The following is a 13,029-nucleotide window of genomic DNA, read 5'->3' as shown; positions in this document are numbered from 1 at the left end:
AAGAAAATTTTCCCCATTATCAACAAACATAACATAAATCGAATACAAGACATAACTGAAAGAAAGCACGCCCCACTGTGCTCATTGCAATGAATTATATATTATAGGAAAAGAGGCAACACGAACTTAACCAAAAGGTAAAAATTTTTCTACCGACATAAATATGAAATCTATTTCGAAAATCCCTGGTGAAAAGGGAGATTGGAAACTGTTCTTTTTTCTTGATACTTAGCTCATTCCAGTGGCATAATACTTAGTGATAAACACACAATGCTTGCTTATGGAAATCACAGGAATAAATGTCCACTGATGCTAACGTCACAGTTCATGGCCTTAAGACGTTGTTAAGAGGTACGAATGGCTAAATAATCAAGAGTAGTAGTTCTTCCAGGTATAGGGAGTGCACAATTTTTTGAAAGTTTTAAGTAGGCCTAATACGAAGGGGACGAACTAAAGCAGTCTGATCAAACTACCAACAGAATGTGAAAGTAGTCTCAAAAGAAGACAACAAACAGTAAATACCTCGGTTTATAGGTACTGTGATAAGATAAATTTGGATGTTAAAAATTGCCTCCATTAAAGTTTCAAGGTTTTGAAATGTCTACTCACTGAAGAACGCTAAACAACTCTTAAAATGGAAACAACAAATGAGTCTACAATTAGGTAGGAAAGCTTAGCTATTGGTGTCCTCAAAACTGGCACTTGAAGAAGAAGACGTGACCCATGAAAACCTTAACAGAAAAGTTACGACGAATATAAGCTTGGAACTAGCGGTGAAATTACGTCAATCTGCTAAAAGAATCAGAGACATGACGCTAATTTTTTTTGTCGTATAGTTTCGATGTTATATTGAGGGAATTTTTCCTGTGGTTAATGCACAACTCATATCCATGGAAGGATGTTAATCTAACACGACAACGATTTAGACTCTCCAGAATTCCTCGAAGCCAGTTCACTGAAAACCGCCTCCTTTTCTTTAGCAGTACTACAGTCGAGTTCTTTCCTCATTCCTGCAACAAAGACTGCGAATCAGTGCACCTTTTATAATGACGTTACTAACGGACAAAACTCTGGGCATTAGGAACTTCGTTCAGCGAACCGCTCTATCGGGACACACAATGACACAGCTCTCCTCTTTAAAACTTGTCCAAGACACAGACCATGACCGTGACATTTTTGTTCGTGTTTGTGTGCACTTCCATAAGTCGAGATGGTTCGCAATCCCTTTTTTTCCGTGTGCGAGTTTTTCCTTGTCAGATAAAAGTCTGCACTTTGGGGAAGTGCTTGGTTTGATAGTGGCCAGGAGTTTCGAAACCCTACCACGATGGTTTCTTTCTACTCTGTTGTTTTCTCAGCACAAGAGCTTTAGTAGACCTACTTTAAGTCCGTGCCACTGTTATAACTCTGCAGTTTCTAACTATTGCATAGAGGATGTTTTAGAATGATGTTTTAAAAATTTTGGGCCAAGCACCATGCACCAAAACAAGAAACATACGCCCAGTAAATATGGGCTCTAAAATGCATACCTCAAGAGCTATGAGCAGTTGTTCATCCCCGATGTTGTGAACCACATCTCTTTTATGGCAAGCTCTTTACTTTCCATGTATCGGGAGGAGGTAGTATGGACAAAGACAAGAAAAAAATGTCCAGTAAACATGAGCTCTAAAATGCGTACCTTAAGAGCTATGGTGTGTTTCACTGAAGCGAAGGCGAACAAGTGATCGTAATTCGTAAGGTATGCATTTTAGATTTTTAAAATGTCATTCTGAAACACCCTGTATAAAGCAAATGGCAGGCTATGATTCGTTGCCTTGGTATTCGGAAACTGCAGTTTGTCTACATTTATCTACTCGAATACTGCTCAACTAGGACAAACCGGGAACATCGATTGCGAATGGTCACAGGCTTGTTCGACTGTCTGGAAACGTTGAAATACTGAGAAATCTTATTTGCCAGACAGTCGTAGAAAGTAAACCTCGTGAGAACCTGCTTAGGAAATTTCAAGATATTCTTACCGTGCAGAACACCCACACGTACCTATCCCGTAGAGATCGAGCAAATAAAAATATGTCAATAACTGTTCGCACAGACGCGTAGAGTCAGTTATTCACCCTACGCTCTATCCATGAATGTAATGGAAAGAAATGTTAATGTTGTTGTAGTTGTTATTGTCGAAGTCGTCGTCTTCCGTCCGAAGACTGATTTACCGCAGCTCTCCCTGCTAGTTTACCTTGTGCCAGCCTCTTCATCTCCGCCTAACTAGACATTTAAACCTGTTTACTGTATTCTTACCTTTTTCTGCCTCTAGAATTTTTACCACTCACACTTATCTCCATTACCTTACTGACCATCTCTTGAAGCCTCAGGTTGTATCCTGTCAACCGATCCCTTCTTTTAGCGGAGTTCTGCCATAAATTTGTTTTTTCTCCAATTCGATGGTGTCTTCACATTTATTATTCGATCTCCCCATCTAATCTTCAGCATTCTTCCATAGCACGACATTTCAAAAGCTTCTGTCCTCTTATTTTCTTAATTGCCTGTCGTTAACGTTTCATTTCTGTAGCAGTCTACACTCCAACAAATACCTCCATGAAAAGGCTTCCTAGCACCAACTTTTATATCGTTAGCAAACTTTTCTTTTAAAGAATGCTTTTCGTGTTGTTGCCAGTCTGCATTCTATATCTTCCGAACTTCGAACATCATCAGTTATTTTGCTGCCCAGATAACAAAACTCATTTACTACTTTTAGTCTCTCATTTCCTGATGTAATTTCCTGATCATCGCCTGATTTAATTCGACTACATTCCATTACCCTTGTTTAACTTTCGTTGATGTTCCTCTTAGATGGAATAGCATCGGGGCTGCGCTATGAGCCTGTCTCACTCCCTTCTCAGCCACTGCTTCCACGTTCTTCGACTCTTAGAATTGCAGTCTGGTTACTGTACAAGCTATACATAAATCTTCGCTCTCTATATTTTATACCGGCTACCCTCAAAAATTCAGAGATTATAATTCAGTTTACGTGCTCAAAAGCTTTCTCTAAATCTACAAATGCTACAAACGTAGATTTTCCTTCTTAAATCTGTCTTCTAAGATAAGTAGTAACTCTCATAGGACTTGGAATTTGGCGTATGCATGCTGATGTCTTCTATGAAAAAGGTTTCTTTCGTTAAGACGTAAGCCAGTCGTGAAAGCGCGGTCTTCCGGGTGCCGAAGCACCCACGCCACATTGACGGAAGAAGAATGGAAACAGGCAAACTACGAACGCCGACATCTTGTACCACGATACGCAACACATTGTCTTCGCTATAAGTTCTGAAAAAACAAGCGATTTCACCAGCTGAATGAAGACTGCGACTGCAAAGTGTACAACGAACATGCTGAAAGAAATCCTGCAAAAGTCTGCAGTGAAGAGGAATAACAGTAATAAAACTATGATTAGAGTAATGGAACTTAGTTTTGTTTTTACACATTTTGCGCATTTTCATTAAAGGTGATAAGTTAGATCATAGGGGTCAGTATTGCTTCGGGTGTTCCTGCATTTCTCCGGAACACAAAATGTTTTTTCCCCAGTGTCTGCCTCTACCAGGTTCTCCATTAATGTATGGGACAAAAAAAGCCTTCTGCGACAGTCTGTCGCACAGTATGTGTGTAGATGTAGATGGAAATGAACTTGTCCCTTCTCGACCGATATAATTATACTGTCTCCAAGAATGGGTTTAGCTAAGGTGACAGTGCCCACTCGTCATCATCGATTTCGTCCCAATTTATGTTATACGCAGGACTGGCCACACATGAAACTGACGGCAGTGGGAGCTACAGATGGACAAACGTTTACAAAAAATAGCATGTTTGGCGGGGGTCAAGCATGACATGAGCTATTTATGTTGGTGTTGTTTCGAAGCAGCAGTTGGCGCAGCGCAGTGGGAAGAGATGGAAGAAATGTTGGCAGGAACTCTTTTTATTTTCAATTTTTATGTTACTTACACTGCAAATAAACCGAAACAATGCTCAAAATAATATCTACATCTACATCTACATGGATACTCTGCAAATCACATTTAACTGCCTGGCAGAGGGTTCATCGAACCATCTTCACAATTCTATATTATTCCAATCTCGTACAGCGCGCGTAAAGAATGAACACCTATATCTTTCCGTACGAGCTCTGATTTCCCTTATTTTATCGTGGTTATCGTTCCGCCCAGGTCGGTGTCAACAAAATATTTTCGCATTCGGAGGAGAAAGTTGGTGATTGGAATTTCGTGAGAAGATTCCGTCGCAACGAAAAACGCCTTTCTTTTAATGATTTCCAGCCCAAATCCTGTATCATTTTTGTTACACTCTCTCCCATATTTCGCGATAATACAAAACGTCCTGCCTTTCGTTGAACTTTTCCGATGTACTACGTCAGTTCTACCTCGTAAGGATCCCACACCGCGCAGCAGTATTCTAAAAGAGGACGGACAAACGTAGTGTAGGCAGTTTCCTTACTAGGTCTGTTACATTTTCTAAGTGTCCTGCCAATAAAACGCAGCTTTTGGTTAGCCTTCCCCACAACATTTTCTAAGTGTTCTTTCCAATTTAAGCTGTTCGTAATTGTAATACCTAGGTATTTAGTGGAATTTACGGCTTTTAGATTAGACTGATTTATCGCGTAACCGAAGATTAACGAGTTCCTTTTAGTACTCATGTGGACGATCTCACATTTTCGTTATTTAGGGTCAACTGCCACTTTTCGCGCCATTCAGATATTTTTTAAAAATCGTTTTGCAGTCTGTTTTGATCTTCTGATGACTTTATTAGTCGATAAACGACAGTGTCATCTGCAAACAACCGAAGGCGGCTGCTCAGATTGTCTCCCAAATCGTAGATAAGGAACAGCAAAGGTTCAAATGGCTCTGAGCACTATGGGACTCAACTTCTGAGGTCATTAGTCCCCTAGAACTTAGAACTACATAAACCTAACTAACCTAAGGACATCACACACATCCATGCCCGAGGCAGGATTCGAACCTGCGACCGTAGTGGTATCGCCGTACCAGACTGCAGCGCCTAGAACCGCACGGCCAACAGCAAAGGGCTTATAACAGTACCTTGGGGAACGCCATAAATCAGTTCTGTTTTACTCGATGACTTTCCGTCAATTACTGCGAACTGTGACCTCTCTGACAGGAAATCGCAAATCCAGTCACATAACTGAGACGATATTCCATAAGCACGCAATTTTACTACGAGCCGCTTGTGTGGTACAATGTCAAAAACCTTCCGGAAATCCAGGAATATGGAATCGATCTGAAATCCTTGTCAATAGCACTCAGCACTTCATGTGAATAAAGAGCTAGTTGTGTTTCACAGGAACGATGTTTTCTAAACCCATGTTGGCTGTGTGTCAATAGACCGTTTCTTTCGAGGTAATTCATAATGTTGGAACACAATATATGTTCTAAAATCCGCTGCATATCGACGTTAACGATATGGGCCTGTAATTTAGTGGATTACTACTACTACCTTTCTTGGGTATTGGTGTGACCTGTGCAACTTTCCAGTCTTTGGGTTACGGGTCTTTCCTCGAGCGAACGGTTGGTATATTTATTAATATATTCTTAAAAGGCGTGAAAAGAAAAGGTAGCGAAAATTTGCGATAACAGTTTTTCGTGAATGGACTGTAGTTACAGCGTCTCGAGGACTCTGCAAATAACTCTCCAGGAAGATATTGTAATTAAAGCGCACAGGGTTTCGTATTCTCTTGGTTTCATCCTGAGCTCGGAACAGTGTTATGCGTGGTTTGCTGACAAACTGGAGAGATAGGAGATAACATTTTATGAATGTATACCATGTCTGTTTTCCTACTTGAAACTTGAAACAACCAAGTAATTCTAAAAATGCGGTGTATGTAACGAGTGCAAGCCGCCGAGAAAATTTCTGCTTCCGTTGCTTTTACGATGAATGTCATTCTAGGAGGTGTAAATAATAGATCGTAAAATAATAAAAGTACTTAATTTTTGATGCCTTGGAAATTTCTTTGCAATCGCGAATTTTCTTTTGCTTTTCCTTTTCATGCCTTTTATGAAATTATTGTCACGTACAATATATTGAGCCTTATTTCGCTTTATTTGCAGTGTAGGTAATGTCAAAAATGTTTTCCGTATAGGGACTCGATCCTAGGCCCCTTGGATTACCATTTTTACTCTTGCCGCTACACGAACCGCTGCGCTTCGCCCAACCCGCATTGAAAATGCTATTTTTTCTAATCGCTTGGCCATCACTCCTGTCGTTTTCATTTCTGGCCTAACACTGCATATACAATAAATTTGGACGAAAGTGGTGGTGACGAGTAGGCGCAGTCCCCCTGTAAGCTGAAATGAGAGGGACGTATCGTGTACGGGGCGCTGGCGGTAGCGCAGTGTTCGATGTACGGCATTTCGCTCGCAGTCAGCTGCTGAACCGCGGGAGTCCTGTTACAACGGGCGCAGCGGCCGTGTCGAACGAGCGAGCGTCTCAGCTGCGCTGTCACCAGGCCAGCCAGCCACGTGGCCCAGGTCGGGGCAGCAACCGCGCAGCTTCCGGCAGCCCGCGCGCCTTATCGCAGCTGCAAGTAACGAGCATGCCGCGTCCCCAGCCCTCCCCCACACACAGAACAGCATCGCTAGCCCAGTGCAGACTCGGCGCGCGAGTCCAGGTGTGCGGTACACCGGCGGGTCGCACGGAGTCGAGCGGCGGACTCCATTCTTACCGGAACCCGTTGGATCGTACCGGTTCGAAGCGGTACGTTCCCGCCGCGAAATACCTCTCCGTCTCGGAGAAACAGCCTGCTTTCTGTCGGCTGCGGCGCACGCCACGAAGGCCGCCGTCTATTACCACGCGATCAAAACCCTCTTTTTCGCCTCGTTTGAAGAAAGACAGCAACCTTTTTTTTCTCGGAAACACTATGTCGCAAAAACTTTCCAGACGAAAACTGGTGTATCGTTTCAAGACGCCACGCTCGTAATTAACAGTCCGTCTTGTTGCTTCCATCACAGTATTTTATGTCATTTGCCATTATTTTACTTTTAGTTTCTAAATGCCCCAGCAGTGCAACAAATAGAGTTAATAAAGCTGAAGAGTTAGCAGGAACATTCAATTATTTCGTAACAGACTTCCGCAGGTGGTATTATGAAGCACAATGACAGTGTGCGAAATATCATATACTGTATCATTCATATTTGTCAGTTACAAGCCGGCCGCTGTGCAAGAGCGGTTCTAGGCGCTTTCGTCCGGAACCGCGCCGCTGCTAAGGTCGCAGGTTCGAATCCTGCCTCTGGCATGGATGTGAGTGATGTCATTAGGTAACTTAGGTTTAGTTCTAAGTCTAGGGGACTGATGACCTCAGATGTTAAGCCCCATAGTGCTTAGTGCCATTTTGTCAGTTACAAGATTATAGTGTGTCCGCAACCCGAAGGTCGTTTTAACATCACACCATTTTAATAGATATTGTTTTAGTGCATATTGCAAGCGTTTGTCTTTCTCCGACCTTTAGGATTACTCCAGACCTTTGATTCTGTAACCTGAAATTTCCCCACCGACCCATACTTCTTACTTTTAAGCCAGAACAACGATCTTTTATCTTTCAAAAATATGGAAATACTGGCACTGACATCCTGATGCATCACAGATGTATAACTTACGTATACAAGATTTATATGATGTATTTTGAGCATTTACTGTCAGGAGCCCATAAAATTACAATGTCTTTATGGATTATTCCGTCGGTACTTGGAGCATCATCAACATATTAAAACCTGAAGTACACTGTATTGATCTCCCACAAACATTTTTTTAAAATTCGTTACGAACCGGCTTTCGACTTCATAGGCCACCTCAGAGAACATAGACTAAACAGATAACACAACATCAGTGAGAGTTTATACCTGTACAAATATTGATTTTCTGAAGATGTGTGACCTTTTAACACTGAGTCTATATCTAAACAAAAACGCTAACATTATGGAAGTCACAAAGGAGCTATGAACAAAGACATCTTTCGTTACTCTACACTCAAAGATTAGCGGAACAAGAATGTACGGGCCAAAAATGGTACGCAAATGAGTATTGATACAGATTAATGTGTTATATTTACAAAATAATTCGTGAATATAATGGACAGGCAAAAAAAAGGGGGGGGGGGAGAAGGCTAGAAGCAGTTAATGGAATGTGGATGGTGAACAGTTATACTGTTTAAAATAAGCGTATTATTCAATGATGGGAAAAATATTAACTGGCTGGTGCTATTTCAGCAAGAGTGAAAGTAACATCTCCATCTCCATCTGCACAGCTGCTCTGCAAGTCACACCTAAGTGCCTGGTAGAAGGATCATCCGACCACCTGCACAACAATTCTCATTCCAACAGTTCTTATTCCACTCTCGAACAGCGCGCGGAAAAAAGAACACCTATATCTTTCCGTGAGAGGTCTGATTTCCCTTGTCTTATCATGATGATCGTTTCTCCATATGCAAGTCGGTGTCAACAAATTATTTTCGGATTCAGAGGAGAAAGTTGGTAATTGAAACTTCGTGAGAAGATCCCGCCATAACGAGAAACGCCTTTGTTTTAATTATGTCCACCCTCGATGTTGTGTCCTCCCCCATTTCTCGGTAATATAAAACGTGCTACCCTTCTCTGAACTTTTTCCATGTACTCCGTTAATCCTATCTGGTAAAGATGCCACACGGCGCAACAGAACTCCGAGGACGTACAAGCGTAGTATAGGCAGTAGATTCGTTGCATCTTCTGTTCTTCCAATAAAAAAACAGTCTTTGGTTCTCCTTCCCTACAACATTTTCTATATGATCTTTTCTATTTTAGTTGTTTGTAATTGTAATTCCTAGTTATGTAGATGAATTTACGGCCTTTAAGTTTAACTGATTTATCTTGTAAAAGAAGTTTAACGGTTTCCATTGAACACTCGGGTGGATGACTCCACACTTTTCATTATTTAGGGTTAATTGCCAATTTTCGCATCATGCAAGTATTTTATCTAAATCGCTCTGCAATTGCATTTCATCTTCTGATAACTTTACTAGACGATAAAGGACAGAATCATCTGCAAACAACCTAAGAAGGCTGCTCAGATTGTCTCCTAAATCTTTTATGTAGATAAGAAACTGCAAAGGGCCCATAACAGTACATTAGGGAACGCCAGAAATCACTTCTATTTTACTCGTTGACTTTCTGTCATTTACGACGGACTGTGACCTCTCTTACACCAAATCACGAATCCAGTCGCGTAACAGACGATTTTCCATAGGCACGTAATTTGATTACAAGCCGTTTGTGAGGTACGGTGTCAAGAGTCTTTTAGAAACCTAGATACACGGGATCAATTCGAAATCCTTTGTCTATAGCACTCAGCACTTCGTGTAAGTAAAGAGCTAGTTGTGTCTGACAACAACGATGTTCTCTAAATCTGTGTTGACAGTGTGTCAACAGCCCGTCCTCTTAGAGGTAATTCATAATGTTTGAACACAATATGTGTTTTCGCTGAATATCAACTTTAATATTATCGGCCTGTAATGGATTACTCCTATTGCCTTTCTTGAATACTGATGTGACCTGTGCAACTTTCCAGTCTTTGGGTACGGATCTTTCGCCGAGCAGGCGGTTGTATATGATCGTTAAGTATGGAGATATTGCATCAGCATTCTCTGAAAGAAACCTAATTGGCACACAGCCTGGACCAGAAGATTTGTTTTTATTAAGTGATTTAAATTGCTTTACTACTCCGAGGATATCTACTTCTGAGTTACCCATGTTGGCAGCTGTTCTTGATTCGAACTGTAGAATATTACCTTCGTCTTCTTTGGTGAAAGAATTTTGGAAGGCTGTGTTTGGTAACTATGCTTTAGTAGCACTATCATTGATAGTATTTCCATTGATATTGCACAGAGAAGGCATTGATTGTGTCTTGCTGCTTGCATATTTTACATACGACCACAATCTCTTTGGATTTGCTGCAAGGTTTCAAGACAAAGTTTCGATGCGTCTCGCGTTGAAGTACGCGCTAAATTTTGAGCTTCTATAGAAGATCGTCAATTTGGGGATTATACATACGTTTAAATTTGGCATGTTTTTTCGTCGTTTCTGCAGATTTATTTTTCCATAGCTTCTTTGTGAATTTCATTGCACTTGTGTTTTTGTACAGACAGACAGGGTGTAACGGGGATAAGTGCAAACATTTCTATAGGTGGCCGAGGACTCCGTGCTGAACAGCATTACATCAGCATTTACGTCATTTGTAGACTAAAAGTCGTACCTATTACAAGCCAAATATATTTAGGCTGAGCAGCATCTCCAAGCACTTGTAGCAAGAGCAAAGCCATTAATGTGTATTTATCCATTGGTAGCAGATGTGCAGGGTGATGAAGTGGGGATGCAAAATGTTTCGTGCATAGCGACAGACGTAGTACACTTAGTGGTGCAGTTATAACCATGCAGAGAACCTCACGTCGTAAAGTTCGTGACATATTTGTGGGAAGACTTTTCTGGTCATCGGGACTCATCAGTGAAGACAATTCCACATCAGTCAGTGAGATTCCAGGTCGAAAACGTGTCTGGAGACGCCCAGGACTGCGGTGGGTTACCTACATGACTGTTGCCCATCACACGGGCCAACAAACAGGAGCTTTGGTCATCTGCGGCAAGCTTACAGCCCAGCGGTACGTCGACACTATTCTACGCCCTGTCTTGCTGCGCTGCATAACAAGTCCTCCTGGGTTTACATTTGAGCAGTATGATGCCCGTCCGTACACGGTGAGAGTTTCTGCCGCTTGTCTTCATGCCTGGCAACCCTACCTTGATCAGCAAGGCTCCAAGATGATTTCCCAGTTGAGAACGTTTGGGGCACTATGGGCAGAGCCCTCCAACCAGCTTGTAATTTTGACTAAATATCGCGCCAGTTGGACAGAATTTGGTACGATGTCCTTCAAGAGGACATCCAACAGCTCTGTCAATCAGTGCCAAGCCGAATAACTGCCTGCGCAGGGGCCAGACGTGGACCAAAGTGTTATTGATTTGCTCAGTTTGTGTAGCTCGTTCTATTGACCTAATCATCCATTTTTTCTGAAACTGTATTCATTCGTTTGTCTGTACGTGTACATATCATCTACCGATTTCCGTCCCATTCGGATAATTCCTTCGTGGTGCGTTGTCTTTGTCTTTTTTTTTTTTTTTTTTTTTTTTTTTACGAGGGACATTTATTAAGTGACGCAACATATTGTGTCTGTATGGGGGGCACTTGGTACCACTCTTCTGGTCGACGTCAGAGCCAACGTCTTGTTGCATCCATAACTTCCCCATCATCCACGTACTGCTTCCCACGGAGTGCATCCCTGTGCCCTGTGGGCGACAGAGGTGGAAGTCGGAAGGTGCGAGATCCGTGATGGAGGGTGGACGAGGAAGAACAGCCCACTGAAGTGTTGTGAGCTCCTCTCTGGTGCGCAGACTTGCGTGAGGCTTTGTGTTGTCATGGAGAAGGAGAAATTAGTTTGTATTTTTGTGGCGACGAACATGCTGAAGTCGTTTCTTCAGTTTCCTGAGGGTAGCGCAGTACACTCAGAGTTGATCGCTGCGCCGTGAGGGAGGACATCAAACAAAATAAATTATCTCTTCAGAGTCCCAGAAGACTGTAGCTGTGACTTTAATGGCCGAGGGTGAAGCTTTGAACCTGTTATGCGGAGGAGAGGCGGCATGGCACCACTCTATGGATTCCAGTTTTGTTTCTGGTTCGAAGTGATGAAACCGTGTTTCATCGCCCGACGATGTTCGACAGAAAATTATCATAATCAGCCCCGTAACGCTCAAGAAAATCCACGCAGATGGTCCTTCGTTGCTCTTTACTGTCTTCTGTTACGCGGCGAGGAAACCAGCGGGCACACACCTTTGAGTACCCCGAGTGGTGTACGAGTGCGTCAGAACTACCAACAGAGACGGCCAGTTGTGCAACGAGATGTTTGATTGCGATCCGTCAGTCCCCTCCAATGAGAGTGTCTGCACGTTCCAACATTGCAGCAGTCACAGTTCTGGACGGTGTACGACCGGTCGGCAGGCGGGAGAGTGGACAAGTTTGCACGGCCATATTGCGATGCCTTGCCCAACGACTCATCGTGCTTTTGTTCACTGTCATGTCTCCGTAGATAGTCTGCAAGCGCCTATGAATATCTGCAATGCTCTGGTTTTCCGCCAAAAGAAATGCAGTGACAGCTCTGTGCTTGGAACGACGTCCGTTACAGACGCCATTTTGATGGCTACGTAAAGCGCCACCAACAATTGGAACTTCATGAAACTGCAGGGGCTGAAGCTTAAATATTTCACGAAGTGCCACAACAAATTCCGCGTTTTTTCAAGCGAAATCGGTAGAGAGAAAGAAGTGTTGCATTACTTATCGAACGCCCCTCGTACTTGTTTTTATATGCAGACAAAAGAGGTATCAAAAATACAAAGCGAATGCACTAAAACCAGCTTATAAAATACAGGAAGACGGATACTATCAACCTAGTATTAGGCCACTCTGCATGTAGCTGCGTTTCCCGCTACTAGCTCGCCAGTTGAGCATGTCAATTCTAGGGCCAATTGTGACAGACGCGCTGTAATTTCAATTTCTCCGTAGCAACACACATGGCTGCTGTCAGCTGTAAGCAATCGGCATTTTCCTTGGTTCCATAGTGGAAAGATCATCCACCGACAGCGCTTATGTACAGTGTGAGATCTTGTCGGAAGTGCCTGAATAGTTCAGCTGAAGTGCTTACCTGGTGGGCGTCGAATTCTCGCTTGACGACCTCCTGGATGCGGGAGGAGCGCACTGTGGTGAGCCCGTTGATGGTGTCCGACAGGTGCGAAAACACGGGGCTGCGTCCTGTGAACAGTCCACAGCGAACTGGTTAGGCTAAACAATGGCTCCAAACACTATGGGACTTAACATCTGAGGTCAACAGTCCCCTAGAACTTAGAACTACTTAAACCTAACTAACCTAAGGACATCATACACATCCAT

The 13,029-nt window shown here is 42.7% G+C and overlaps 1 protein-coding gene across 1 annotated transcript in view; it reads right to left on the bottom strand.

Moving 5' to 3' along the window:
- Positions 1 to 13,029, bottom strand: part of LOC126458156 (ATP-binding cassette sub-family C member 4-like) — a 382,852-nt gene that overhangs the window by 65,891 nt on the left and 303,932 nt on the right. Inside the window, exon 17 of the mRNA XM_050095019.1 lies at positions 12,785 to 12,891. Coding sequence (XP_049950976.1) covers positions 12,785 to 12,891 — 107 coding nt within the window. The remainder of the gene's footprint in view (positions 1 to 12,784; positions 12,892 to 13,029) is intronic.

This window comes from Schistocerca serialis, chromosome 2 (genome assembly GCF_023864345.2).
Source record: "Schistocerca serialis cubense isolate TAMUIC-IGC-003099 chromosome 2, iqSchSeri2.2, whole genome shotgun sequence".
In the NCBI taxonomy this organism is placed as follows: Eukaryota; Metazoa; Arthropoda; class Insecta; order Orthoptera; family Acrididae; genus Schistocerca; species Schistocerca serialis.
Note: the sequence above shows the minus strand (reverse complement) of the source record. Positions and strands in the feature narration are given on the sequence as shown.